Below are 25380 nucleotides of genomic sequence, written 5' to 3'. Positions count from 1 at the left end.
AGTCCTCCTGAGCAGCACTGCTTAATCACTCAAGAAACTGCCAGGAGTCTGGTCCCTAACTTGGGCTGGTACCCCAGTGTGCAGACAGGGGGTGCATTAATGTGGGGAGGTGGAAGGGGAACGAGATGAGGTCACCTGCCTGCCACTAACCAGATGTGTCTGAACAAAGCCTTAGTGCAGGAGACCACCTCTTACCAGGCCACTGACTGGGAGAGCCAAGTCTTGCAGTATTCTCTGTATAAAATTATAAATAACTGCCACAAACCTAATACTTACACATCTTCATTTTAAGAACCATGAAACTTATACCAGAAAAAAGAATTTAGGGGCAGTATCATGAAAATGAGAAAAGGCAATGGCTGGCTCTTGAGAGAGAGAGAGGGAGAGGGAGAGAGAGAGAGGACTAAGAGGCTGTACTATCGAATATACCAGACTCAGGGTGAATTACAGTTCAGACCCAACACAGAAACATGTAGGGAAAGAAAGAGAATGCAGGGGACAGACTAAAACCCAACCTCCCTGAACTGACATTTCAAGGCTCTCTTCTTACTCCCTCAGCTAGACAGTGCCCTGGCCACCAGCTGCCCTTGAGTATGTGCACACACTTCTATGAGAGTCTCAATTTGGCATACACAACTTTATGGGAAGGAAGGGTGGTCCAGATGCACTTGCACTCCCCCCACGCCTGTCAGATTCCACTCCCTGTGCTTTGTGCCCCTGTACCTGCTTCCCACCACCTGGTAAGCCACACCCTCCCATCCTCCCTGCCAATTCCAAATCAAACCCCACCTCCTAAGGAGAGTACAGCTGCCTCCCTCTCAAGCAGTTAGAGATGATCAGCACCCTGCCACTTGATGCACCCTCGCTGATCTTCCCATTTTTGTCCCCCTCCATCTTTGATGAAAATACTTAGGGCCATTGAGGTGAAGATCTTAGACACACGCTCAAAAAGTAATTGGTGAGAATATCTATTGAAAGGACAAGAATCTGGATGAAAAAGAGAACTTTCACAGGCTAAAGCTTGGGGTCAAAATTTAATTCCACCACTCACTGGATGGAACTTCATGGACAAAAGTTTTCCCTTCTTTCAACCGTTATGACACTGCCAAATGCTATTCTGATCATCTCAACAGACATGGAAAAAACAGAAAAAAAAAAAAAAGAAGCAAAATCCCTTCATGCTAAAAACACTCAACAAACTAGGAATAGAAAGGAACTTCCTCAGGTGCATGAGGAACATCTATGGAAACCCCACAGCTATCATCGCGTTTAATGGATCAGAAACAAGGCAAGGATGTCAGCTCTAGCCACTGCTACCCAATATTACGCTAGAAGTTCTAGCCAGGGCAATTAGGCAAGAAAAAAAAAGGCATCTGGCTGGAAAGGAAGAAGTAAAACTACCCATTTGCAGATGACATTATCTTGTATATAGAAATCCATTAAAAAACTATTAGCACTAATCAATGAGCTGAGCAAAGTTGCAGGATACAAGATCAATATATAAAATCAATTGTGGGGGATCCCTGGGTGGCGCAGCGGTTTAGCGCCTGCCTTTGGCCCAGGGCGCTATCCCGGAAGCTCGGGATCGAATCCCACGTCGGGCTCCCGGTGCATGGAGTCTGCTTCTCCCTCTGCCTGTGTCTCTGCCTCTCTGTCTCTCTCTGTGTGACTATCATGAATAAATAAATAAAATCTTTAAAAAAATAAAATAAAATAAAAAAAATAAATAAGTAAAATAAAATCAATTGTGTTTCTATATGCTCACAATGAAATATCTGAAAATTAGGAAAACAATTCCATTTATAATCATACCTAAAATAATAAAATACTTAATAAATTTAATAGACAAGTGCAAAACTTTTTACTCTGAAAACTAAACACATTTACTTTGATAGAAATTAAAGAATGAGACGAATGCAGAGACATCACCAGGTCATGGGTTGGAAGACACTATTGTTAAGATGGCGAAACTCCCCAACTTCACCTGCAGATTCAGTGCAATTGCTAGATTTCAACAGCTGGTTTGTTTGTTTTAATAGAAATACACCAGCAGGGGATCCCCTGGGTGGCTCAGCGGTTTAGCGCCTGCCTTTGGCCCAGGGTCCTGGAGTCCCGAGATCCTGGAGACCCGGGATTGAGTCCCACATCGGGCTTCCTGCATGGAGCCTGCTTCTCTCTCTGCCTGTGTCTCTGCCTCTCTCTCTCTCATGAATAAAATAAATAAATAAATAAATAAATAAATAAATAAATAAATAAATAAAATCAAATCTCTAACAAAAAAAAAAAAGAAAGAAAGAAAAGAAATACACCAGCTGATCTTAAAATTCATATGAAGTAGCAAAGGATCCAGAATAGCCAGAACAATCTTGAAAAAAAGAATAAAATCGGAAGACTCACACTTCCCAATTTCAGAATCTATTACAAAGTTACAGAAATCAAGACAGTGTGGGACTGGAGGAAGTCCAGAAATAAGCTCATATATCTATGGTCAACTGGTTTTCGACAAAGGTGCCAAGATTGTTCAATGAGGGAAAAACAGTCTTTTCTACCAATGGTGCTAAGACAAGAGGAATCCACACATGAAAGAGTAACTGGACTCCTATTTCACACCATATATAAAAATTAAGTCCAAGTGGATCAAAGACCTGTATAAGAGCTAAGTTCTTAGGAGAAAACATAGGTATAAATCTTGGTGATTCTGGTATCATCGCATTTAATGGGTTTCAGTTTCTTGGATATAAGAAAAAGCAACAAGCAACAAAAAGCAAAAATAACAAAAGAAAAAATGGATAAGCTGAACTTCATCAAAATGTTTGACATCATTAGCCATCAGGGAAATGCTCAAAATCACAGGGAGATGCCGCTTCATACTCACTGGGATGGCTAGAATACAACAGGCAGGTAACAACAAGGGTCAGTGAGGATATGGAGAAACTGAAGCCCTTATATACTGCTGGAAGGATGGAAAATGATTCAGCCACTCTGGAAAAGTCTGAATGTCCTTCCAAAGGTTAAATGTATAGGTACTACCATATGATTCAGTAATTCCACTCCTAGGTTACATCTAAGACAATTGAAGATATTGTCTATGTAGACTTGTGAGTGTTCACAGCAACTTTTCCCATAATAATAAAAAAGTGGAAAATCATCTAAACGTATATCAATTGATGAACGATAAGTAAAATGTGGCTTATCCTTAAGACATTGTTTGGCAATAAAGATGAAGTATTGATACACATCACAACATGGAGAAACCGGGAAAAACACAACACTAAGTGAAGACGTTGTCATAAAGAGCACATATTGTATGATTCCACTTACATGAAATGTCCAGAATAGGCAAATCCATCAAGATAGAAAGTAAATCAGTGTTTGCCAGGGGCTGGGGTGGGTGGCAGGGGGGAGTGACCACTAATGGGTAGGAATTTACGAGGTGGTGAAAATATCCTAAAATTGACTGTGATGATGGTTGCACAACCCTGTGAATATACTAAAAACCACTGAATAGCAAATAAATAGCAAATCATGTGTGAATTACGTGAATAAAACTTATTATGATTCTGTTTCACTCTTTTATTATCCTCTCTGCATTCCTTTAAGAATTTACAAACAGAACAGGGTCAGAAGAGACAGAAAAAAACTACAAAGAAAGGTAAGAAGTCAGAGAATCAGTGTCCGTCCCAGCCTTCAGAGGCTCTGACAAGGGCTGTGGTCCCATCTTACCTGCGTCAATGGCACACGGGTAGTGGTATCGGAAGGAGCAGCCTTTGTTGTAACAGCCCAAGGTGGCACCTGCCTCCTGGCAATGGGAACATTTCTGAAAAGAAAGAAATCTGGCATGTCAGCACCCCAGATTCAACCCTCTCCCCCAGGTCTTCCCTAAGCCCCATCTCTCTGTGGTTACAGGTCCATGGTGGGAGGATGGGCTGGTCAGTTGCTAACCACCACTCGCTGACTGCACCATGCAAAGGATCCAGCAGGAACATGTTGGGCCAGGCCTCACAAATGTCCGCAAATAGATCAAATAGAACAAGGCGGTGGGGTGGGGTGGGGCACACAGACTTGTCTCTGGTGCTCCTGTTGTCCACCTGCCCCACACACATGCTTGCCCGTCCTTTCCTCATTCTTCCCGCATCTGAAAATGCCTGTTTATTTCTGCTGTGGAAGTCTGGGGTAGGAGAAGAGGGTAAGATAGTAGAGTTATATATAAACCTTTTAGAATTAAAAGTGGAGTTTGGTTTCTAGTTCTTGTATTTGTAAGATTTTATTTTTATTCTACTTATCCCAAATGCCCAATACAAGTATATTTCTCTTTTTCAAAAAAGATGGGCTCCTGTGTGCAAATGGTATTTTTATACACCAATCCTATTTTAAATGCACTAGGAAACCTGCCACAAGTTTCTGGCTAAGTGAGACATTATTTTGTAATGGAGATGCTCCTTCTTATATGGGCAGGTTTTCTTAAAGTGGGGCACATCTCTATCATCCCTGTGATCACTCAATCCTGTTGGCATACAACATGTGACCTAGCAACAATAATCATTATTTATAAAATTCAACCAAATTGGCCCAACTGAGGACGGACGCAGACTCTTCTGGTGGCCAAGGCACACACCCAGATGAGGCTACCTGAATGATACAGATGCTTGTTCTTGATTCTAGGAAAATAACATGAACCCACTCCCATAGCAGTTGTACTTGTGGAGAAGAAGGCCTCCCCACATAGGCCTGCATTTTCCTTGGGACAAAGTGACTGAAGGGTGTTCTTCTCTCCCCTTTTCTCATCTGAAGGCACACCCCAGGTGGCAGCCCATCAGGAGTCAATGTGGTTAGCAGATTGGCAGCAGTCAGAATACCGTGTCCAGTGAGCTTCGTGAAGCTCACCTGGATGGTGCCAAGGAATGGAAGGACACCCCAACACATACCAGCAGGCACAGGACGACAGGGACCTGGATCAAGCTTACTAATGCTGATGTTAAAACCACACTAGTGCCAGCAACAGCACAGCCTGGGAGCTCATCACCATGCAGTGGGGGGCGCAGTATGCCACTGACACAAACCCCATCATTCAGTCCTACAACCTGCCCACTCTACACATGAGGTGCCTGAGGCACCAGAGGGGAAGTACTTGTTCCAGGTCAGAGCTGATCCAAACAGACCACCCCTGGCATCTTCCAAAGATGAATGGGGCAGGGGAAGGGCTGTAGAGCCATGTCCTTCAAGAGCTCTGCCTTCCTCTCAGAAGACCAGCAACCTGGGTGCTGATAATTAGTACATGTTTACTATGTGCCTTCACATCTTGGCAAGAAACAACAGATTACTTTGCTTAGAGTAAATCCTAAGGACAGTTGGCAGCATTCTGAGTAGCCCCAGACTGTACCTACCTTTGTCAGTGCCACAGAGCACATTCAGAACAAAGGTCTGGCTGTTAACGGAAGAGATCTGTGGCTGATCTGTCAGGAGCTTACCCGCAGCAGTTCCTGCTATAGCCCTCCCTACTAAAGCAGCCCAGTCAGCTCTCTACAGGGCTCCTCTCCAGACCCTTCCCCACCCTGGGGGGTGAATCTCAATGAGTGATGGCTGTTTACAAATGGGTGTAGCAAGCGTTCCAGGAATGGCAGCAGGTTAAAGAACTTCTGGGCAAGTTTCACCCCTCCTCAAAAGGGACAAGAGGCAGGAATAGGCTGTCTGATCACTCAGCCTATTAGGGTGGGATGGCGAGATCTGTTGTAATCCTCTTATCACCATGAGGGGACAGCTCTGAAGACAAAGCCCAAGCTGCTGAAGAGAGCAGAGTGACAGGACAGAGGGAACCTGGGCCCTCTGTGGCAAGGCTGAGGACCACATTAGCCAGGTCCAGGACACCCCATCTTCAAACTGTTAAGGGAGAGAACATTAAAAAAAAAAATCACTTAAAAATTTTTTAACCTGCAGTCAAAAAGATACTGGTTGACACAGGAAGGGACCTACTAGTTGAGGTACTGCTGTATAAGGTCAAGTGTATAGGCTCTGGAACCTAAATAACTCCCTGGTAAATGCTCCCACTGCTTCCTATATGTGTTCTTGGCGAATTTCCAACCTTTGTTTCCTTAACCTGTAAACATGAACCTAACTAACTAATTGTACTATCTACCTCACAGAGATGTTGTGAGGGTTCAATGTGTGAATCCAGGCTTAAGACAGTGGCTGGACCAGAAGTGCTCGGTAAATGTGACACAGACCACCCATGAAAAGCAACCTGCAGAGCAAGCCTTGTCATCACCTGAGTTTACAGACAGGAGAGAGAAACCACCAAGCTCGGATCTGAACAAGGTCCATTTCCTTCCTACCTCAACATGTATCTCTGTCCCCTGCAGGGCTTCTCAATACTCCTTGCCTTGAGCCAGCCCACAGACCACAGGTCCCAACTTTTGCATAAAGAAAGCAAACTCACCCCTCACCAAGAAATTACATCAATGAAATGAGGCTTGCTTTTTTCAGTTAAAAAGCACAATGAATTTATGTACAGAGGAGAAAAGCCCTGTGTGGTATACTCGGGCCTCAGGGAAAGGACATTAAAGAATTTAGTTCAGTGACTCTCAAAGTGTAATCGTTGGACCAGCAACATCAGCATCACCTCAGAACTTGGTAGAAATGGAAATTTGGAAAGATGGTGGAACAGGCAGCACTGGGAATCTGTCTCCCTCCTGGACAACAACTGCACTGGCAGGAATCTGTCTGACACAACTATTCTGGAACTCCAGAGTCTGTTGTAGGCGTGCAACTTCCAGGGGGAAGACTTGGATGGTAAACTACAGCTAATTCTGGTCAATTTCAGCTCCTAGAAGCACAGTAGCATCCATCTATCCATCTCCCACTCCCAGCCAAGTGGCAGGCAGCTAGGCATGCCATCCTGAAGCAGCTTGCACACAGCTTGTGGAAGCCAGGGTGGGCAAAAAGAACCCTGTCCTCCAAGTACCCGGAGGGGTCTCTGTTCTGACAGCTGATTATCACTTCTGATCATAGAGATATATAGGTAGGCAGCCACTGTTGTAACTCTGCCCACAGTAGCCAGTCCCTCCCCCTTAAGCTGAAATGACTTCCCAGAGTTCTTTTTTAAAAGGCTGGCACCCTCTCTCCATCATTTTTTGCTTTTTTCTCTTTTGAGAACTAGACGTTAAAGAATAGACTATTAAAAAAAAAAAGACTACATATATGGGTACAATTAGAAAGTGACCCATGTGTTCCCAGGGAAAGGCTCAGAAAAGACCTGGGAAGACTTTAAGTTGACACCTCAGGCTGATCCCAGGCACAGAGATATCATACAACACTAAAAAAAACAAAAAAACAAAACAAAAACAAAAAACCCCAAAACAAAACAAAAAGCAAACCCCAAACAATTAACAACCTCCCAAAAAGCAAAGCTTGAGGAAGAGGTAAATCTGATTTTCAGAGTTATCACATTAACTCATTCATTCATTCATTCATTCATCAGAGAGAGAAAGAGAAAGAGAGAGAGCACATGCACATGAGCAGGGGAAGGGAGAGAATCTCAGACTTCACACTGAGTTCGACAGGGGGCTCTATCTCCAGACCTGAGTCAACTGAGCCCAGAGTTATCGCTTTGTTAAATTCAAATTTCCAGTGTTTAACAAAGACTCACAGGGCATAGATAGAGACAGGAACGTATGGCCTATTCAAAATAAATAAATAAATAGAAACCTTACCTGGAAAAGACCTAAGGGCAGGTACACTAGACAAAGACTTTTTAAAAAGATTTTATTTATTTATTTATTTATTTGAGAGAAAGAGTGCACGTGCAAGCACAAAAGAGAGGGAGAAGCAGGTTCCCTGATGAGCAAGGAGCCCACAAGGAGCCTGATGCAGGGCTTGATCCCAGGATCCCAGGATCACGACCTGAACCTAAGGCAGCCTCTTAATCGACTAAGCCACTTACGTGCCCCTAAACAAAGACTTTAAAAGATCCATCTTAAAAATGCTCACAGAATTAGAGATGGAGATAGTTAAAAACAATGTGTGAACAAATAAAAATATCAGTAAAAAAAACCTAAAAAATACCAAAAGAAATTCTTAAAGCTGAAAAATATAGTAACACATTAAAAAATTCATTAGAGGGATTCAAAGGCAGACTAGATCAAGTTGGAGAAAGAATCAGTGTACTTGAAGATAGGACAGTGGAAATTATTGTGTGAGAAACAGAAGAAAAAAAAGGCCAAAGAAAAGTGAACAGAGCCTGAGTGAAACCATTAAGTAGACCAACATATGTACTGGGAGAATCTCAGAAAGAGAAGAGAGAGGAAGGGGCAGAGACAACTTTGGAATGGCTGAACACTTCCTAAATTTGATAAAAGACATGAATATAAATATCCAAGAACCTAAAGAATTCCAAGAAAGGTGAACTCAGAGATTCAGCGAGACACAGCATACCTAAACTTTCAAAAGTCAAAGAGAGAATGTTGGGAGAACTGACTTGTCACAAGCAATCCTCTCTATAAGATTACTTGTTAGGTTTCTCATCGGAAACCTTGGGTGATGTATTCAAAGGGCTAAAAGAAAAACAAAATTAACCAAGAATCCTACATCCGACAAAGTTATCCTTTAACAATGAAGGAGAAATTAAGACACTGCCAAATAAACAAAAGCTGAGGAGTTCATAATCATTAGACTTCCTCTGTAAGATACACTCAAGGCAGTCTGCAAAGTGAAGCTGTACAGAGAAATAAAAATCTTTTTTTTTTATTTTTTATTTATTTATTTATTTATTTATTTTTGAGAAATAAAAATCTTAATAAAGGTAAGCACATGGGCAATTAGAAAAGCAAGTACTACCATAGCAATGCTCACAAACGCATTTTTTCTTTTCTCTGTGATTTAAGAGACTAATAGAGTTAAATTAAAAAACCAAAAGCAAAAAAAACCAACCAACCCAATTATTAGTCTAAAAGCTGGTATTACCGTAACTTTGGTTTGTGACTACAAATTTTGTTTTCTACGTAACTTAAGAGAACAACACATTTGAAAAGCTATTAGTTTATGTTTTGGGGTACACAACATATGAAGATGTAATTTTGTGACATCAACACCTGAAAGGATTGGACCCGCAAAGAAGCAGAGTTTTGTATGTCATTGAAATGAAATTGGTACAAATTCTGATTCAAGTGTTATAATGTTAAGATGTTACATCTATTCCCCATGGTGACCTTAAAAAAATAGCTATTAAATATATAGAAAAAAATGAGAAAGGAATTTAAACTTTTCACTATAAAAAACCAAACACAGAAAAAGACAGTAATGCAGGAAATGAGGGACAGAAAAGTTATAAGACATCTAGAAACAAAACAGCTAACTGACAGAAGGTGTTCATTATCATAGTTACTTTATTTTTTCTAAAAAGATTTTATTTGAGAGAGCTAGAGAGAGCATGAGTGGAGTGTGGAGAGAGAGAGAGAAGCAGATTCCCCACGGAGCAGGGAGGCTGATGCAGGGCTTGATCCCAGGACCCTGGGCATCATGACCTGAGCTGAAGGTAGACACTTAGCCAACTGAGCCACCCAGACATCCCTCATAATTACTTTAAATGTAAATGGATTAAACTCTCCAATCAAAAAACGGAGACTAGCAGAATGGATACAAACTTATGATTCAACTATATGTTATGTATAAGACACAAAGACACAAATAGACAAAGTGAAAGGATGGAAAAACACATTCCATGCAAATAGTAACAAGAGAGGAGTGGCTTAGTTATCTGACAAAATAGATTTTATGGATAAAAAAACAGAAGGAAACTGATTTCACACTATAAAGCAACTCATCTAATCAACATATACAGAACATACCACCTAACAACAAAATAAACATTCTTTCAATTGTGCATGGGACATCTTCCAGGACTGACCACATGTTAGGCCACAAATTAAGCTGCAATAGATTTAAAAAAGATATCATACAGGGGCACCTGGGTGGCTTAGTGGTTGAGGCGGCTGCCTTCAGCTCAGGTGATGCTCCTGGGGTCCTGGGATTGAGTCTGGCAGCAGGCTCCCCACTGCAGGACTGCTTCTCCTCTGCCTATGTCTCTGCCTCTCTCTGTCTCTCATGAATAAATAAAATCTTAAAAAAATAAAAATAAAAAAAGATATCATACATATCTTCTTTGGCTACAATAAGTTAGAAATGAGTAACCAAAGGAAAAGTGGAAAATTCACAAAATTATGGAATTAAACAACATATTTTTTATAAGACTTATTTGAGAGAGAGCATGTGTGAGATGGGCGGGGGGAGGCAGAGGGAGAGAAAGAATCCCAAGGAGACTCCTCACTGAGCAATCAACTAAGCCACCCAGGTGCACTAAAACATACTTTTTTTTTTTTTTTAAAGATTTATTTATAACATAGAGAGAGAGAGGTAGAGACACAGGAGGAGGGAGAAGCAGGCTCCATGCTGGGAGCCTGACGTGGGACTTGATCCCGGGACTCCAGGATCACACCCTGGGCCAAAGGCAGGCGCTAAACCGCTGAGCCACCCAGGGATCCCCTACTTTTTTTTTTTTTTTTTTAAAGATTTACCTATTCATTAGTGAGAGAGAGAACATGCATGTGTGTGTAGAGGGGAGGGGAGGAGGCGAGGGGCAGAGTAAGAGAGTTTCAAGCAGATTCTGTGCTAAGTGTGGAGCCTGATGGGGGAGGGGGGCCTTAATCTCACAACCCTGAGATCATGACCTGAGCTGAAACCAAGAGTTGGATGCTTAACCAACTACTCCATGCAGGCATCTCTCAACAACATACTTTTAAACAAAAAATGGATGAAAGAAGAAATCATAAGGGAGATAAAAAATATTTAGAGATGAATGAAAACAGAACTACAACATACCAAAACTTTTGGGATGCAATAAAAGTTGCACTAAGGGAGAAATTTATAGCTCTAAAGCCTTAAAACTAGGAAGGACCTCAAAGAAACAACCTAACTTTACAACTTAAGGAACTACAGAAAAAAGAACAAACTAAATACAAAACTAGCAGAAGGAAGGAAATAAAAAGGATTCTAATGGAGATAAATGAAACCAAGAATAGGCAAACAGTAGAAAAAAATCAGTGAACCCAAAAGTTGGTTCTTTGCAAAGTTCAACAAAATTGACAAACCTTTAAGCTGGATGGACTAAGAAAAAAAAAAAAAGATGACTCAAATTACTAGAATCAGAAATGAAAATGGGGGCATTCCTATTGATCTACAGAAATAAAAGGGATTGGGGTACCTGGGTGGCTTAGTTGGTTAAACGTCTGCCTTCCACTCAGGTCACAATCCCAGGGTCCCGGGGTAGAGCCCTGCCTGCATCAGGCTCCCTGCTCAGCGGGGAGTCTGCTTCTCCCTCTTCCTCTCCCTCAGTCCCACTCCCTGATTATGCACTTGTGCATGCTCTCTCTCTCAAATAAATAAAATCTTAAAAAAAAAAAAAAAAAAGAAAAGCGATTATAAGAGAGTACTATGAGCAATTGTATACCAACAAATTGAATAATCTAGACGACATGGGCCAATCTGCAGAAACACAAGATTAAATCATGACAAAACAAAATACCTAAATACATCTATAAATACTAAGGAGACTGCAATAGTAGTAAAAAAAATCTCCCCCCAAAAGAAGAGCCCTGGACCTGATGGCTTCACTGGTGAATTCTACCAAACATCTGAAACTATTTGAACAAATACCAATCCTTATGAAACTTTCCCTTCAAATTAGAGGAGGGATCATTTTCATAATAATTCTGAGACCAGCATTACCTGATACCAAAGTTAGGCAAAGATACTACAAGTAAAAACAACCTACAAATATTCTTTATGAATATTGATACAAGAATCCTCAACATAAATCCTAGCCAACAGAATTCAGCAGCATATTAAAAGGATTACATGCCATGATCAAGTGGGATTTATTCTTGGAATCAAGGATGGTTCCACACAAGAAAAATGCTCAGTGTAATACATTACATCAACAATACGAAGGAAATAACCAGATGGTCATCTCAATTGAGGCAGAAAAAGGGTCTGACAAAATTCAACACTCTTTTATGATAAAAACATTCAACAAACTAGGAATAGAAGGAAACTACCTCAACATAACAAAAGATATATGTGAAAAATCCACTGGGATTATCATACCTAATGGTGAAAGAGGAAAGCACTTCAGGATGAGGAACAAGGTAAGGATGCTGACTTTGACCACTTCCACTCAACATATTATGGGAAGTTCCAGTCAGAACAATTAGGAAAGAAAAAGAGAAATAAGAAGTGTCCGAACTGTAAAGGAAGAGATAAAATGTTTGCAGATGATATGATCTTGTAGGGAGATGTAGAAAATCCCTCAAGAGTCCACCAAAAACCTGTTAGAAGTAATAAATGAATTCAGCAAAGTAACAAGATAAAAATCAGTAAACAAAATATCAGTTGCACTTCTATACACAATGAACAATCTGAAAAGGAAATTACACAAATACTTTTGATTTTCAATAGCACCAAAAAGAATGAAATATTTAGGAATTAAGGAAATGAAAGACTTGTACAATGAAAACTACAAAACACTGCTGAAAGAAATTAAAGACATGAATAAACAGAAACCCATTCCATTTTCATGGATTAGAAGACTTAAAATAATTAATAAAGTACAAATACTACCCAAAGTGATCTACATATTTGATGCAGTTGCTATCAAAATTCCAGTAACTTTTTAAAAAATTTTTTACAGAAATAGAAACACCTATCTTGATATTCATTTGGAGTCTTAAGTAACTGCAAAGAGCCAAAATAATCTTGGAAAAGAAGAAAACTGAAGACTCACACTTCCCGACTTCAAAACTTACTACAAAGCTACAGTAATCAATAGTGTGGTCCTGGCATAAAAACAGGGATATAAGACCAAGAGAATAGAACAGAGAGTCCAGAAGTAAACTCTTGCATATATAGTCAAATGATTTTTGACAAGGATGCCAAGACCATTCTTCCATGGTAGAAAGGACAGTCTCTTCAACAAATGGTGCCAGGAAATCAGATATGTACATGCCAAAGAATGAAACTGAACCCTTCCTAACACAATATGCAAAAATTAACTTAAAATGGATCGAGAAACTAAATATAGGACCAAACAACAGAACTCTTAGAAGAAAACATAGGGCAAAAATGGTGATTTTTGGATTATGACCCCCCAAGAGCCACATAACAAAGAAAAAAGAGAGGCGCTTGGGTGGCTCAGTTGTTTAAGTGCCTTTGGCTCAGGTCAAGATCCCAGAGTCCTGGAATCAAGCCCACATCAGGCTATCTGCTCTGCAGGGAACCTGCTTCCTCCTCTCTCTGCCTAGAGCTCTGCCTACTTGTGCCTGCTCTCTCTGTTAAATAAATAAATAAAATCTTAAAAAAAGAAAGAAAAGAAACAAACTGAACTTGATGAAAATTAAAATATTTTGTGCATCAAAAGATACCATCGACAGAGTAAAAAGGTAATTTACAGAATGAGAGAAAATATTTGCAAATCATACACAGAATAATAAATAAAATTCAACAAAACAGTTTCAGGCCCTGAATAGACACTTCTCAAGAAGACATTCAAATGGCCAAATGAGCACATGAAGGGATGTTCAACATCACTCATCATTAGGGAAATGCAAATCAAAACTACAATGGGATACCACTTCATAACCCAACAGAACGGTTACTACAAAAAAACACTCCAAAACAAGTGTGGCAAGGATGTGGCGAGATTAGAACCGTTGGGCGCTGTTGGTGTGAATGGAAAGTGTATAGCCACGGAGGAAAACAGGATGGGAGCTCCCTGAAACATCGTATGTTCCCAGGAACAAAAGCAGGGTCTCATCTGCACACCCATGTTCAAAGCAGTCCCAAGAGCAAGGATGTAGAAGCAACTCAAGTGTCCACTGATAGATGACCAGATCAGCAAAATGTGGTACATATGTGCAAGGGAAAGGAAGGAAATTCGGCCAGCTGGTACCACACAGAGGAGCCTGAGACCATTACGCTATGTGAAAGAAGCCAGTCTGAAAAAGACAAACACTGGATGAGTCCACTCACATGAGGTACTAAGAACAATTAAAATCACAGAGAAGGCACAACTAGCTGCTGCGATCTGGAGTTGGGAGGAGAGAATGGGGAGTGGCACATGGGTACACAGTTTCAGTTTTGCAAGATGAAAAGGGTTCTGGAGAAGGATGGTGATTGATGGTTGCACAACAATGTGAATGTATTACTATTACTGAACTTTGTACTTAAAAAATGGTTAAGATGGTAAATTTCATGTTAAGTGTACTTCACCACAGTAAAAGAAGAAAGAAGAAGAAGAAAGAAGAAGAAAGAAGAAAGAAGAAAGAAGAAGAAAGAAGTGCAAGTTCTCAAAGCCCCTCTCAATCTGTGCCGTAACAAGTGTCTAGGCAATTCTGATGCATGACACAATTTGAGAACCATTGGTTCAATTTCAACTCTACAATTTTTTAGGTGAGAAAAACAAAAGACCCAGAGATGCAATAATTGCCCTGCAAAATGTCAAAGATGCCCAACCTCAACCCCAGAACCCGCCCCCTCACTTGGTAAAGGGACTGTGCAGATATGACTAAGTCAAGGACCTGCGACGGGGAGAGTATGCTGGATTATCCAGGTGGCCCCCATCTAGTCACATGAGCCCATGCAAGCAAAGAAACCCTTCCAGAGGTAGTGGGAGTTGAGGGCTCTAGGGAGATGTGATGATGGGAGCAGGGTCAGAGATGCCAACACTGCTGGTTTTGAAGATGGAAGAAGGGGCCACGAGCTAAGAATGCGGGCAGCCTTTAGAAGTTGGATGAGAGAAGAAAATTATTCCTGGAGCCTCCAGAAAGCAGCAAATCAGCCTTGCTGACACCTCAGTCTGAGCCCAGAAGACCTGTGATAGCCCCAAGACCTACAGAACTACAAGGTAACAAGTTTGTGCTTTAAAGCCACCGAGTTTGTGTAATGTGTTACAGCAGTGATAATAGACCAGTGGGGGGGGGGGGGGGGGGCGCATTTCCTGCGAAAATATCACAATTTCCTTTTATATTCTTTAATGCAACAAATTTCTCCCTCCTGTAAATATCCACAATTTCACTCACTTTTTATTGGGCAAATCCTGGCATCATCAGTGACACTGGAACTAGAAGGGATGCTGGGTCTGTCCTCAGTGACCTTGTTTCTGGTTCCAGAAACAGAAAGAAGCAACATGGCCTGCTAGAGATCACATAACTAGAAGTACCAGCACTCTGATGAACCCCAAGCTTGACATTCTGTCTCATACCACATGGCCTGCTAATCCTCTTCGTTCACTCAACTATCCAACATTCGAAAAGTATTTCCTATATAGGAAATGCCAGATGCCAGACAGAATATAATACCTTATCTCTACAGTGTCTTCTGTTTCTATTCTCCCCTTCTGTCCCCCAAATCAATATGTAGGCTAATACCATTTCCAATTGGATTTTTGTTTTTTACCTGAAGAAACTAGTTACACTACCATTCTCATCTAATGCAAATAATATAATAAAGTCACCGCATAGCTAAAAAAAAGTCCTTTGTTTTTGACTACACTGCTGTTACAAGTTTGGCGATATTCATTCCTAGGGGAGGTTAAGTCCACATAATACTGTTCCCCACACAAACAAGACACATGGTGGGGCTTCAATCATGGTTTCTCAATCAAGGTAGGTTTTTCGAACAAGCAACAACAGCCCAATCTTTTAGATAGTGAAATTTTCATTTACTATTAAAGAGAATACGGTTATTTTTAAGAAACCGGACATTTCTGATATTGTAATCTTGGGAAATAGATTATAAAATGTATTCTTAGTTTTGGGACATGTTTAAACAATACGAAGTGGCCGAACACCCTTCCCTCCAGTCATTTCACCAACCCTTGTCACTGTCTCAGAGGCAGGGCTCGCTGAGTGGAGGCGGCAAATCGCAGAAACAAAATCACCTATGAGCACTTTAATCCCAGACTGACGGAAGATCCGAGGGAGAATTCTGATGCCGCTTCATTCACAGAAAGGCGCTTTCCTGTGAGATGTAACTGTGACCTGAATAATCGCATCTCAAAGCAGCCTGGCACGCCGAAGCATTTGGGTCAGAGTATTATTTGTGTTGATGATGATCAGTCTGCTGGGGGCTCGACCATCACTCGTACTGCCTCTACGGCGCCCGAGATGGCTCTTACCGTGCACTGCACATGCTTTTGCTCATGCTGTTATTTACTTACTCATGTTTGTCCACCTCCCTGAACTGCATGACTCACTCTTGTGTCCCCAGGGCCCAGGACACCGTTGGAAATGTGGATGTGGGCTGATGGAGTGACTGTGATGTGCAACAAACCTGAGCGCCTGAGAAAACGAACAAGGCTACTCTGCAACAGTTCTACTGCGGATGCTGGCAGAGCTTGGAGAATGTGGAACAAGGTATGTACTCATTTCTGGCCACCAGCAAGAGCTCTTTTCTTCCTTTTAATTATTGTCCTCCTCCTATATCTAGGACGGAAGCCTCTGCCACCAGAGCAATCTACTCTAGCTACGTGGCAGGGACATGGTTGACATACAAGGAGCTACCCTAGTAAGCCCTTGAAACATCTTTCTTTGATGTAACTCTGCATCCTATCAATTTTCTTTCAAGAGCACTTCAAGGTGTTGGCCAAAGCAATCCATATAAAACCCTGTATGTTTTGGGTCCTTGCTTCCTCAGAGCTAATCTCCTTATGTTCCCTCACAAAAGCTCAGGAGACCAGCTAGAGCGTTTTGCTGCTGTCTGCCATTCTCAGATTCCAGAGACAGGCTTGGCAACAGCCTCTGGAACCCAAACCACAGTTCAGAGCACCAAGGCCTCAAAGCCAACCCCGGAGGGCCAGAAAGATGCCCCAGTTCCTCTCAGGCACTACGAGAGGTGTAGTGAATGGGCTTGAAAGGTGCACTTATGTCCCACTGCTTTTCTAGCAAACTCAATTTCAGAAACAATCTATTACATATGCCTCTTAATAAATTATGATACCAGTGTAAATGCCAGTCACATTAGTAGCACTCACTGTCTGAAGGCTGTATATACCTGAAAGCAAAGTTTCAGGTTTGACTGGCTTTTCAGAAAAAATGTGGATGGCCTAATTTCAATATTATTCAGGTATAATATTGTCTGGAGCAGCACAAGGGCCAGTGGAAAAAGAACCTAATGGTGTCAGCTCTTGCATGCATGCCAGAAAAGTCAGCACGTCAATTTTACCATCTGTGAAATGGGGACAATTCTAGCTTTGCCTTCCTCATAAAGTTGTTGTGTGAAGTAACTGCAATGTCTTATAGAGTTATGTAATTATTAGGACTTATAAAAATATATAAAAACATATCTTCATTTATAATGTGTCATATTTTGGGTAGTTACTGATGTCAAAATTAGATCCGACACAAGACAAGTAGAGTCTATTAAATTGAAACAAACTCAATTAAACAATTATTTTTTAAAACTTTTCCCCTTAGAATTCTGCCTAAAACAAGCAGACCCCATGTGGGCTGAATTCTATCACACAGTCTTTCTGTAACTTCAGAGAGGGTGTACGGTCAGCTTTTGGCTATATATAACAGCAATTATTTTTAGTGTTTTGTGAAGCACTTTTGCACTGGGAGTACTAAATAGATGAGGAGAGAAAAAATAACACACAATCACATACTAATTAAATATTTGCAGGAGATCAAAAGCACTGAAAACTACCCCTAAAAAGGCACAAGGAGGACAACCAGAATGAGGACAAGTGCCCTACAGGCCAGTCGGCTGGATCTGCAGCTACTTCCCCCTGCCTGTTATACAGACAGCAGGCTCAGGCTGCCTGCACCAGTGTCACCTGCCACGTGCTCCTGGCCAAAGTTCTCCCAAACTATCCCCACCCTGCAACCCCACTCACTCACATTAGAATGATCTAGAATAATTTCTCCCGCTGCTTCTGGATCCCCTGCTGCCACAAGGGGCTGAGATCCAGCAGGTGGTACTGCTCCTCCCAACACTCCTAGAGCCTAACAGCTCAGCTGCTTCCCACCAAAACCAGGAGAAAAAAAACACATAGGCACAATCTTCATCTGATCATTATCTTTCAGATATATGTATCCATTTAGACTCCCACTTCCCTCCCATAAAATCCCCAATCAGAAAGTGGTTCTACTGCTGACTCTGAAAGTGTTAGTTTCTTTGAGAAAGCTTTTCAAACCTCACTATAAACCTGTATGGTCTCTGTGGCCGAATCAAGGTTGAGGGGTGGCTAGCTCTGGAGGAGGAGCAAAATGCAGGACAGCATGACCAAGGTCAAAGTCAACATGCAGCTGTGCTGGCAGTCTCCTAGTTACATCTCTGATCCATGAGGAGAGCCTGTTCCCTGAATACCCTTCCTACTGCCTTTGTGCCTATAGATGGATTTACAGTAAAGTTATGATGCTTTGAATCAGGCCAGAGGGCTTGGGATTAAAGGACTCTTTTCTCTTCATTAACAATGTCCTTCCTTGTCTTTCTGCACTTCATCTGCCAAACAGAGGAGGCCAGGATTTAGCTACAACCTTGAGCACACGAAGAATATATTTAGAGTATACATGCCTCTATACAATGGATTTGTTCACTTTATGATTCAGCAAACAAATACTGTAAAATCAGGTCTCAGATACAACTGGGCAAGGGTGTCTTTTCTCTAGAAGACTCTATCACATGTACTTTTGTTGTTGCTCTTTTGTAAATCCAGATTTTTACAAATCAGTGTGTTAGAACAAGGCACATCTGTTTTTTCTCCATCAGATGGAGAGGTTAACTATGGGCTGGCTAATAGGTCAAAGTCAGGCTGGGGCTTCTTCACAGAATCACGAAATGCAAGTTATTCTATTGAAAATGAAGGAAAGATTTTGACTTCCTGACAAGCTGTTCTGAGGGCTTTTAATGTGCCTCATTAATATGTTGATTCTGAGTCTATGGCACAAAACTGCGAAGTCTAGAAACTGGAAACAAGGGTTGGAGGGAAAGGAATGAGAACTGGATCCGCTTGGGCTCTGTGGGCTGTTTGCTCTGCTCATTACTTTACCCTGAACAGAACCATACTGGTTTCTTTAAAGGTTTGAAGAGATTCTGTGATCAAGGAGCCTTTGATCCCCAGTGGACTTTGCTTGGTATTTAAATTTTCTTAAATGATATCAACTTCAGAAATACAAAGACTGTTCCTTTTTATTACTCATTCAACTCACTTTTATCCCATGCCTACGGGCAAGGCAAAGGGGCCCCAAACTGAGGATCCAAAGTCCAGGTAGTGTCTGCCCTCAGGGAGCTTCCAGAACAGTCTGTGAAGTGTTTCCATGTAAATAGGACTATAGACCTTAGAGGTAGTGTGCCAACCTAAGGTTAGGAATGCATTCTTGAGGCAGTGTTGCTTAAGCAGTTGCAAAGGAGTAGGAGCCATCTGGGCAAAGGGGGCAGGGGAGTCTTCCAGAGCAGAGGGAACAAACAGCCCTGTAGGAACAAACACTCTTGGGTGTGGAGGGCACATGTGGTACACCAGCACGATTCTGAAGGAGCAGGGTGCGGCTGAGCAGGAGTGTGGAGCCAACAATGTCACTGCCAGCTTAGGGATGTCATGAAGTTTGTGTAAAAGGGTGTGGAAATGCATACAAGAAGATGCATTCAGAGATACTTTAGACATAAACCAAGGAGGGTTTGGTGATGACCTACAGACACGGCGGCTATGAGACCTGTCTCGGTGAGGCTTGGTGTGTGGTGCTGTAAGTGGTGGTGCCCTCACTGGGTGGGCAAAGTGGAAGCGAGGCCCTTTGGGCATCAGTGGACAGCAAAATTCTGATGAATAGAGCTCCAAAAGCTATTTACTCTTTTAAAGCACATTCTATTTACAGAATACAATGTTTCAGACCTAGAGCAAAATCTCAACTGGAATGACCAGGAATGGGTTTAATCTCAAATGACATTTTCTGGGGTAGCTGAAGGTAAAGCTAGAAACTCTTTCTGGAACTCATTAGTCTACACTGTTTTGAATTAAACTAATTATTCTCTATTGCTGCAGAGTGATGATTCCATTATTAAGAATATTCTTAGGTAAAGACTAGGCTTTTTTTTTTTTTTTTTTTAAGATTTTATTTCAGAGAATGGGAGAGAACATGCATGAGTGAGGGGGGTGCAGCAAGAGGGAGAGGGGGAAACAGGCTCCCTGCTGAGCAGAGCCCAATATGGGACTTGATCTCAGGACCCCAGGATCATGACCTGAGCTGAAGGTGAATGCCTAACCGGCTGAGCCACCAGGCACCCTGGTAAAGACTAGGCTTTATCAAAGTGACCCAAGACACAACTTAAAATCTGGTTCTGAAAATAAATCTCTGCTAGCAAGCTTTTCTCCTTATCATTTTCTTGTTTATTCTAAAATGGAGGGGAGAAAAAAGAAATCCAGTTAAGGACCCGTTCCAGTTAGTTAGCTGGCATCTCCTCTATTTGTCTTCCTTGTATTCAGTGGGGAATCGTTGGTTCCTGCCTCAAATACTGGCAGTCTAAAAAGACATGAAGACATGACATAAGAAAAATGGGGAGAACAGATCCTCAGAGTTCTTCACGTGGAGGTGGAGGTGGCACCTCTGTAGGGGGAGCGCCACAGGACAGGAGACTGACCCTCGCCCTGCCTCTCACCAGCCAGACGGGCTTGGCCCAGATAATTCATTTAAGCCTCGATTTTCTCAAAGTAAATTGGGGATAAACCGTCCCCTGGGAAAAGAGGAAGGGGGTGGAGAATCTTCTAAGAAAACTGACTTGGGGGGGAACTTAAACCATACAAAACCCTAAATGTGTTTGACAATGAAGGAAAAGAGTATTTCTGAAATGACATGTAGGGTATTCCTACGATATCCTGCATAAAAATAGAAGGAAAATATCCCAGTACTGATTCCCACAAGGAATGGACGGCCCCCTGAACAACCAGTGCCTTCTGGGCTAATCTTCAAGGCCAAGCCAGAGGTGGGCAGCAGCACAGACATCCAGAAGAGCTGGCTCTTAAAACAACCCACCACTAGCGACTAAACTTAAAGGGAGGTATGTTGCTACTTATATGCACTTGTTTTGAACATTTATCTTTTTATTGGGACCTTTTTAACAGGTCAGGCACAGTATTCCCCCCTCTTTATTCCCACCCTCAATTATATGTCTTAATATAAACACTCTGATGAAAATGTTCTAAACATATACTAATACTAGTTCAGGTACTAGTGATTATTTCTACCAGGGTGCCCACAAAGCTGGAACAGTTTATGATGATCACGCATGGAATAAACTTCAACTGTGGATGTGGCCACCTGCCATGGGTTTTAAATGTTCTATAATTCCCTAATTCTCCTGGGTTTTCAGTCTTCAGCTTCAGCAGTAATAAATTTATGTAGGCAAAACAAAATAATTTCCCTAATAAAAATGCAACCACTTGTCACAATTTAAGTTAAAACCAGTCTTCACGCCCTCCCTTTTCTAGAATGTTAAAGTGTTACGGAAGACAGCTTGGTTTTTCTTTTACACAAAATGTATATATTCTTCATAATTCTACTTATCAAAAAGTCTGCATAGGTTTTGCTAATAAGGATGTGTCTTTGGGCTAACCAGACCGGTTTCCCCTACTTTGCAGTTCTATTCTACACACAGTTTGCATTTTATCTTACCTACAAGCACATATATCCCATTAAAATAATTCTAATCAGAGGGTTTCTTTTATAGTCAGAGAAGAAAGCTGTGACTTTGATAAAACATTATATATTTTGTTGAGGGGAATTTTTACACAAATCTTTTAGAGAGAAAAGATATTTGTGCCCTTTAAGGAGTTAGAAAGGAGGGGCTTAGGTCTGGGAGGTTTTTTAAAGCAGTAATTAGCACGTTTGCTCTCAACAGCATCTGAGAACCTGAGAAAAGGCTGCACCCAGCAGGAGCAGGAGCCCCAGCAGCCTGGCCCAGCGAGAAGAAAGAGAATAGTCTTTTCTTGAAGTATAGAGAGACATGCTTATGGACAGAGTTGGAAATTAAAGTTGGAAACTGAAATTAAAGTTGCACAAGACTGTGTACTAGCTTAATTTTATTTTCCCCTTTGCTCAGTGGATTGGATTATAAGGAGAAATGATTATCTTTTGTGTTTAGAAAGGCATCTTTCTAAAGAAATTGCCTGCCAGGAAAGTGACTCTCTGTATAATCCTCCTCCTCTCCACAGCTCATCCCAGGAGTTGGGTCTGGGCTTCCAGAAAGCCAGTTATGGGGAGCTGCTCATTCACAAGATGCTCCCATTTCAGTGGCAGAGATGATAAATGTGCTGCCACACAGCAGGCCTCCTTTAACAGATCTCAAATCTGTGCAATTTACCCTGGAACTTCCATTTCTGCAGAAGTCCAAACTCCTCGCTTTGGAGGCCTTCTTCCCTATTCTTCCTGCCTCTCTTCCCACATGGTTTGTTTTATCCTTTCGTGCCCAGATCTACCTCCACCTCGCCAGTCCTCACTGGCTCATCTTCTCAACTGAACAACTAGTTACAAGTCATGGTCCTATCTGCAAAGTCACTCTACTCCTGAAGCAGCAAGTCCTACAAGGGCAGAGCCAGTCTGAAAGGGGGCAGGGGAGGCACTTTTATATAGAGGCAGAGCTCTAGCAAAAGGGAACCTGAAAAAACTAGGATGTCTTGGCACATTTAAGCTACCACCAATACAGCTCTCCATAGGGCTATGGGTCCCCACATCCTGAAGCCAGCTGCCAGATCCCAGCAACCCTTTCTGGGGGCTTTATGGGGCCACTTCATGAGGTGTTAATGTGTGAGACACCTCACTTTAGATCTGAACCCTCACGTTTTTCTTCCCAGAAACCTTACACTGGAAGGAAACAGTTGGTCCAAACCTAGTGTGGAGACTGGTACCAAAATTAGTTGACTAGTTTTCTTTTTTAAGATTTTATTTATTTATTCATGAGAGTCACAGAGGGATCCCTGGGTGGCGCAGCGGTTTGGTGCCTGCCTTTGGCCCAGGGCGCGATCCTGGAGACCTGGGATCGAATCCCACATTGGGCTCCCGGTGCATGGAGCCTGCTTCTCCCTCTGTCTGTGTCTCTGCCTCTCTCTCTCTCTCTCTCTCTGTGACTATCATAAATAAATAAAAATTAAAAAAAAAAAAAAAAAGAGAGTCACAGACAAAGGCAGAGGGAGAAGCAGGTTCCATGCAGGGAGCCTGATGCAGAACTCCATCCTGGACACTGGGATCACGCCCTGAGCCGAAAGCAGATGCTCAACCACTGAGCCACCTGGGCGTCCCAGTTGACTAGCTTTCAATCAAGCTTTAGTGGACTAGGTAAGTTTACACAGAGTTTTCAGAGTCAATTTTTTTTCTTTTATTTTTATTTTTATTTTTTTCAGAGTCCATTTTGGTCTGGCACCTGAAGCATGTGTTAACAATGCAGACAACAGCCACAACCCAGAGAGACTGAATGTGCAGCATTCTAAGTGTTTCTTATCCCCCCAAAAGTTTAAGAACTATTGGCTCAATTCAGCTTCATGGATATGGGCATTTTCTTCTTTATTTTCTATTTTATTTTATTTTTTAAAAGATTTTACTTATGTGACAGAGAGCGAGAAAGCGAGCAAGACAGGGAGCAAGCACAAGGAAGGGGAGCAGCAGGCAAAGTGGGAGGAGCAGCAGGCAAAGTGGGAGGAGAAGCATGCTCCTCGCTGAGCAAGGAGCCCAATGCAGGGTTCAATTCCAGGACCCTGCGATCATAACCTGAGAGCAGGCACTTAACCGACTGGGCTACCCAGGCACCCCTTTATTTTCTATTTTAGAAGCTTAATCCCAGAGTAGAAGATACTCAGCAAAAAACAATCAACTTCAACAGAGGACGAAAATGGAAACTTGGAAATGGCATGATCAAGATTAAAGATCTTGACTAAATTCACTAAATACCTCCTCTGCCTCCAATTTTTCAATAGCAACACCTCCAATTTTTCAATGACAATCGACTATTAAGACCAGTCTCATTTTATCCCTTAAAACAACCTGATAGGGTAGTCCAGTTATTATCTCCATTTTACCAGTTAAAAAATTGGCCCGGGAGAGGCTCAATGAGTTGTTTTCCATTACAATTTTCCAAATAGCCAATCCTTATGAATAATTCAAAGATAAAATCAGACCTACAGGAGTTGGGCATCATGACCCCTTACCAACAATCTCTTCTAGTGTTTTTAAAGGCTTTCTGTTGGGTAAATTCAAGAGCCCCTTTTGCTCTTGGCAACCTGGTCAGTGCACAGTGGTTATATGATAAACAGTGGCTCTCTGTTCTCCTTCATGAGTAAGATCACAAAGGCAACACACATAGGACAGTGTTAGCAAAGTTATTGAAATTGTTTGAAAATATATCAACAACTATGGCATTTCAGAATTTCCAAGTCAAATGAAAGAGCTAAAGGCAACAAATGATGTTTGCTGGTGGTCTCAGAGTCTCTGAGGGCCTAGGGTGTCTGTGAGATTTCCTGGGGTTCCCTAGAGTTAATCAGGAAGTTAATTCCAAATGTAGTCTTCTAAAACTCACCAACAAAATCTTATTGGCATGTTATCACCATAAATGGAACCTTCTTTTTTTCCAAAGGAGGTGGTGGGATGCAGTGGATCTGTGAGAATGGAATTCCCTTGCTGGAGAGATAAATATCCCTGCAAGTGATTTGCTTTAATTAAGAAAGGGTGTCTGAGGGCAGCCCGGGTGGCTCAGCGGTTTAGTGCCGCCTTCAGCCCAGGGCATGATCCTGGAGATCTGCAGGGAGCCTGCTTCTCTCTCTGCTTCTCTCTCTTTCTCTCTGTCTGTCTCTCATGAATAAATAAGTAAAATCTTTAAAAAAGAAAGGAAAAAAAAAAAGAAAGAAAGAAAGAAAGAAAGGGTGTCTGAGGCACCATAAAGCTTTGCCCTGCCATGAGGCAAAGCCAAAGCAACAGCAGTTTATAAAGATACCTCCTCATAACCATATGGCTGCCTTGCACACAATGCTCGCTCCTCCACCTCTACTGTCCCGGTAGAGGAGAAAGTCTTCTCTTGGACAGGGCCCAGCCCACAGGGAGTGTGCTAACTACCAATGACTGCTGTGAAGGACGAGGGGCAAGAGCATGTGGAGAGAGCCAGGTGAAGGGGCTGCTGAGAGTAGAGAATTGAGTGTGCTCTTGGTGGATGTGGGTTTCAGAGGGCATGAGGAAGGGCCTGGGAAAGCAGGGTGTGGCCCTTGATATGTGCCCATTTCTCTGCCAGTCACACTTCAAATTCCCCAAGTCTCTTTGACTACTGGCAGGTTTGAGCGTACCATGAGCCTTCCTGACTCAAGTC

General features: G+C 41.9%; 1 protein-coding gene across 3 annotated transcripts in view; it reads right to left on the bottom strand.

Annotated features, from left to right (window-relative positions):
* The window catches only part of TCF20 (transcription factor 20), a 104345-nt gene that overhangs the window by 12771 nt on the left and 66194 nt on the right, over positions 1 to 25380 (bottom strand). For all 3 annotated transcript variants that reach the window (XM_025457822.3, XM_025457830.3, XM_025457812.1), the window contains one exon: positions 3724 to 3817. In XM_025457822.3, coding sequence (XP_025313607.1) covers positions 3724 to 3817 — 94 coding nt within the window. The remainder of the gene's footprint in view (positions 1 to 3723; positions 3818 to 25380) is intronic.

This window comes from Canis lupus, chromosome 10 (assembly GCF_003254725.2).
Source record: "Canis lupus dingo isolate Sandy chromosome 10, ASM325472v2, whole genome shotgun sequence".
Classification (NCBI taxonomy): Eukaryota; Metazoa; Chordata; class Mammalia; order Carnivora; family Canidae; genus Canis; species Canis lupus.
The sequence above is the reverse complement of the archived record's forward strand: the minus strand, read 5'-3'. Positions and strand labels throughout refer to the sequence as shown.